Below are 5,124 nucleotides of genomic sequence, written 5' to 3'. Positions count from 1 at the left end.
GGGGACGAAAGTAGTTCTACTATTAACCTGATTTTCTTAATATTACTTCTTCCCTCTCAAATTATTCATCTCAAATTAAAATAAAATATTAATTACAAAAAATAATTAATAAAATAACTAGTTAAGTGTTGTAGCCGTAGAGCAAAATGCTGTTCGCTTTTTACTATGACATTTTGAGAAGGACTTAAGTAGTTAATGTTTTCAAAGGTGATCACTGATGTTCAGTGGCAGAGCCAGCATCTTAAATGAGGGAGTTCAAAATTAAAAAAATATAAACAAAATAATTAATTGAAAGGAGTTCAACATTAACTATATATACATAAAAAATACTTTTAAACTTGTATATATAGTATAATTTTCCGTCGAAAGAAGTTCGAATGAACCTCACTATAAGCTGAATCCGCCACTGCCCCTGTTCTTTGTAGTATAGTCATAAAGGGCTTCTCAAAAGAGTAATAAGAAGAGATTTAAAAAGCAATCACTATCTCATAGGGATTCTGATGGTAAAACCAATGACTACACGACTCCAAAAGTGGATGCGGTCAGCCTCAGAGGAGAGGGGAGGTGACTAGGATTCTGGTGGAGGTTAGCACATATACTTGAGAATAGTAGTACTAATATGTATTGGAACAAAATATAGTACACATCGGCTCAAACCAAAAGAGAAAAAGAGGACCATCAGTCATTATTAGGTGATATACACAACTTTATTTTCCTTCTCTATGAGCTTGTTTTCAGCCTTCAAGCTCTACTTTAAGGAAACCCAAACTTGCAAAGAACTTGAGCAGAGTCTTTTTGCCCCTTTGTATATCACTTAAAAAGACATTCTCTTCCATGGATTTTCCATTGGACCAATCTCCTCCTCCTTCAACAAATTCAGACTTTTCTTTATCTTCATTTTCTCTCGTCACTTCTTGCTCCGCATTAAGTATCATCAGTTCTGGGGTTTCTCTAGGATGTGTCATATTGGTTGCTACCTCTTCATTCGAACTCAACTGGATAATGAAATGTCAAAGCACATTTAATCAGCAATTAGAACTATATAAGTGAGCTATATAATGCCTTTGATAACTACAAGCTAGAGTCTCTTGAATAGCAGAACATTTCAGGTTTTTGAGCATAATTCATAAACAGACCCTTAAACTTGGCCTCAGCTGGAAAATAAGCACTCAAAACTTTGACACTACACATCTAGCTATTTCAACTTGGTCTCAACAGACAACTAAACACTCCAACTTGTCCCTATCGTGTCTCATGGACACTCGAAACTGACGTGACACATACATTTTGGAGGTGTCTAGATGATCATTTTGTAAGTTAAGAGTGTTTACTTGCCAGTTGAGTCCAAGTTTGAGTGTTCCAAGTTTGAGTGTTCAAATGACACGACGGCGATACAAGTTTTAGTTTTTGTGTCTCTGTAGTTTATAAGCTTTTGATTGTTTGAATGCAAACTTTCTTGTGTTCTGATAACATACATGTCACACAGCTTTACAATGTGATCAAGAAATTCTGCTATAATTTCACATTTTCATCTCCAAATCATGAATATGGACCAATTGGTAGTATTTGCTCATTCTTGGTAATTTAACACAAGCAGTCAAGCACAGATGACTCAAAGATCAAATGGTAGATTGTCACTATATCGTTGTAGTATACCTTATTTATTTATTTATTATGAATAAAAAACGGAGAGGAACAACATTTGATAAACAAAACTTCTCCAAACAGGTCTTTGTCAACAAATATATGAGGGGGTCATCATCTCTTGCCAAGCCTATAAAGAGAGAGACTTTTAAGAGGTGTCAGGCAGTTACCTCAGCCACCTTGAACTCCTCCGATTTCGATCCAACTGAGCGCTCAGCAACAACTTTGTCTTTGTTAACTTCATTCAACAACACATTACACTCTTGTTTATTTGATCCAAGTGAGCTCTCAGCAACGACTCTGTCTGCATGAACCTCTGAGGTCAAAACTTGTGTTAAGCCAGGAATCAAGACAGGAATTCTTTCCTCCGTAACTAGGACTGACTCATCTGTTGAGCCCAACATTGCATCATTAAATCGAGTGCCATTCTTGCCAATGGCTTTTACTTCCATTGCGGTGTCCTCATTTCGACCAGTGTTCATATCCTCGTTTACTTCAGAGATATTTTCCGCGATTATAGCTAGAACTTCATTAGTTTTTTCCTCGTTTACATCATCTTCTTGGTCTACAGCAGTTGGTGGAACCAAATTCTCAGCTCTTAAAATTTCGGGATTAACTGCAGATTCTTCAGATAGTTCTGAACCAGGTTCCTCTTCTATAATTGTCTGCAGCTCAGCGTTTTCCCAATCTTCATAAACTGTTATCGTGTTCTTTGTTTCCCATGTTTGAAGAATTCGATCAGGGTCTTGTTGCCATAAGATACTGTCATCATCTAATTTCTTAATGAACTTATAGCTGATAATTTTTCCGCTTGGGATATCCTAAAATAGTCCATAAAATTAAAACATCCTTAAGTTAACTAAACCGTTGTCACTAATTAAGGATCGATTAGCAACATGTTCTTACCAACTCGACGCTCCAGACGTGTCCCTCAGACCAGTCAAGTGGCACTGCATTTGATGGATCCCATGAACCGAGCATTGGATCATCGCCTACTATGTGGAAATGCTGACCAAAGGAGCATTCCTTATTCAATTGAAATTTTACGTGAACTGGTTCAGATTGATCTAGAAAGAAAACAATATTGTGTTGATTTCATTTTTTCGGGACAGAATCAAGGTGATAAGCAAGTGCTATCGCAATGAATAAATCCTACATCTCCTCAGTGGTACAGCAGGATTGACTTACTTGCATCAGTTGCCTCTGTTCCTTCACTCTGAGTATGTGTCTCCTGCATGAGTAAAAAGTAGAATAACAATTATATTGGTTAGTTTTGTTAAAGAAATAAATTTTCATCAAGTTAACGTAGATGCCATTCATATAAATGCACCAGATATTCAACTTTAATGGGATCCCAATATTATTATACTATCTACATTAGCAGAACAAGAGAACACATGAGTTTAGGGACTATATCATGTTTTGGTAAAGATTCATCAGAATCAAAAGCATCCAACTTGTAACTATTTATTTGGGCATATTACATAGCTCAACCTTGGCCTTAGTTGACGACTAAGTACTCCAACGTTAAGTAAGCTCATCTAGACAACCTCAACTCGCCTCCACTGTTTCAGTTGAACACTACAACTTATAAAATAATTATCTAAACACCTCTAAAATTTATGGACGTCCACGAGACACAACAGAGATGAGTTGAAGTGTTTAGTTGTCAGCTGAAACCAAGTTGATGTATTTTGCACTCTCGAAGTTAGAGTGCTTACTTGCCGACTGAAGCCATGTTTGACTGTGTTTATTACTATGCCATTTATTTTTATTCTGCGCTGCAATTAACTTCACTTTGAGATGAACAATTTTAACTCATACACATTTATATTATTTGAATAGAAAGAAACAAATAAATTAAGGGTAAACTATGAAGATGTCACTAAGACTAAAATATTTTTCTAACATAAAATTGTTTAGTGCATAAACAACCAAAAATAAAATTGAAACTAAAGCAGTAATACTATTCAATAAGGAAAAGTAAAAGATACCTGAGCGTCAGAAGCACAAGAAATAGGCTGAATACTTCTGTACTGAGCAGAAAATGAGCTAATATGAACAATCTTGAAACTTGACAATCCAAGAAAGCAAATTCCTGACTTTTTATTCAAAGATAAACCTCTGTGTTTATCTAAGACCTTATCCGAACAAACCCCTTTTAGAGATGACCCTGTTAAGGACTCCATAACTAAAATTTATTAGCTTTTTCCCAACTGCTGTTCAAGAAAAACAAAAGAAGAAAATGAGAAAGATGATTATGTTTTCTCCAGAAATATACTGTGGTAGAAAGAGAGACTGGTGGCTATTAGGGAGTGGAGGTGGGGTTATATTTTAGCATGAATTTATTTTTTAATTTTTATATAAATAATTAGGTAATCTGCAATAGCAAGTTAAATTGATTAATAGTGTAGAATAATTTCTAATGTCTTTTAATTTGCTTTATTTAAATTAGACACACCCCTTACTAAATTTCTATCTCTTATAAAAGCAAAATAATTTTATCAATATATTCTTGTTTAAATTTATTATCATTTCAAACTAACAATGATTATATTTAAATAAAGAGATATTTATGAAATAATTTTTTTAAAATGACATTCAATTTTAATTCGTATTTCCACTATTCGAGTATATAAAAATTTCTCTACTATCAATCAATTTCAATTCATAGTTGCCATTAAATTGGCATTAATTACTTAAATATATTAAAAAATAAATTTTTAATTAATATTATTGATAATTTAAACAAAAATATAATAAAAAATTTTAATCATATTATTCTTGAAAGATGAAAGGAACAATTAAAAAGAAATTTAAACACATCCTAAATAAAACAATTAAAAAGGAATGAAGGCTTGTTTTACTTTATCTAACCAATTGAAATTTTGAAATTTGACTTTCTAAATTTAATCTCAACTCTAACAGGATTCTTTTTGAATTAACATCAATAATATATTTAATAAAATTTTATAATTGAGGTTTGTAGAGCATAAAGTGCATGCAGATTTAATCACTAGAGATAGATTGATTATTTTATGAAAGATTATCAGTTCCAATACAACAAATTACAAGTACAAAAAAGGAAAAATAAACATAGCAATTAACAAAAAAAAAAAAAAAACAATGAAAAGCGTGCAAAAATAGATAAAAAATAATAATAAAATAAATAATAATAAAATAGTGTGATATTTGAAATATAATAAATATAAATATAAAAAAGTTATATATTATGAAATTATATTAAAAATAATATAAATTACAAAATTAATAAATAAAATATTTTAAGGCCTATAAAATAATTGATTGAGTTTTGAAAAATCACACAAATTGGTGAGGGACATTAAGAAAAGGTGGATAGTGGGATCCATTGGGAGCAATGGCCACGGATCAAGTACCAGGTGGCTTCAAAGTCACAGGAATTGAATCTTTAACGTTAATTGCAATCTGATGAGTCAGTAATAAAATTTTCTTTTTTTT

The 5,124-nt window shown here is 32.3% G+C and overlaps 1 protein-coding gene across 1 annotated transcript; it reads right to left on the bottom strand.

Moving 5' to 3' along the window:
* Nucleotides 1-596: 596 nt before the first annotated feature.
* LOC107842758 lies at nucleotides 597-3,978 on the bottom strand. Its single transcript, XM_016686740.2, has 5 exons — nucleotides 3,639-3,978; nucleotides 2,833-2,875; nucleotides 2,551-2,711; nucleotides 1,815-2,465; nucleotides 597-995 (listed from the first exon to the last, which is right to left on the bottom strand). The coding sequence occupies exons 1-5, from the start codon at nucleotides 3,831-3,833 to the stop codon at nucleotides 735-737; spliced, it is 1,311 nt and encodes a 436-aa protein (XP_016542226.2). The 5' UTR covers nucleotides 3,834-3,978; the 3' UTR covers nucleotides 597-734.
* Between the last annotated feature and the right edge of the window lie 1,146 nt (nucleotides 3,979-5,124).

The sequence above is a fragment of the Capsicum annuum genome, chromosome 9 (genome assembly GCF_002878395.1).
Source record: "Capsicum annuum cultivar UCD-10X-F1 chromosome 9, UCD10Xv1.1, whole genome shotgun sequence".
Lineage (NCBI taxonomy): Eukaryota > Viridiplantae > Streptophyta > Magnoliopsida > Solanales > Solanaceae > Capsicum > Capsicum annuum.
Note: the sequence above shows the minus strand (reverse complement) of the source record. Positions and strands in the feature narration are given on the sequence as shown.

Coding starts and splice junctions, on each gene's coding strand:
- LOC107842758 (XM_016686740.2), bottom strand. CDS start 3,833: ATGGAGTCCTTAACAGGGTCATCTCTAAAAGGGGTTTGTTCGGATAAG. Junction 2,466..2,550: donor ACGTCTGGAGCGTCGAGTTG/GTAAGAACATGT, acceptor GGACTATTTTAG/GATATCCCAAGCGGAAAAAT. Junction 996..1,814: donor AGGAGTTCAAGGTGGCTGAG/GTAACTGCCTGA, acceptor TTCATTATCCAG/TTGAGTTCGAATGAAGAGGT.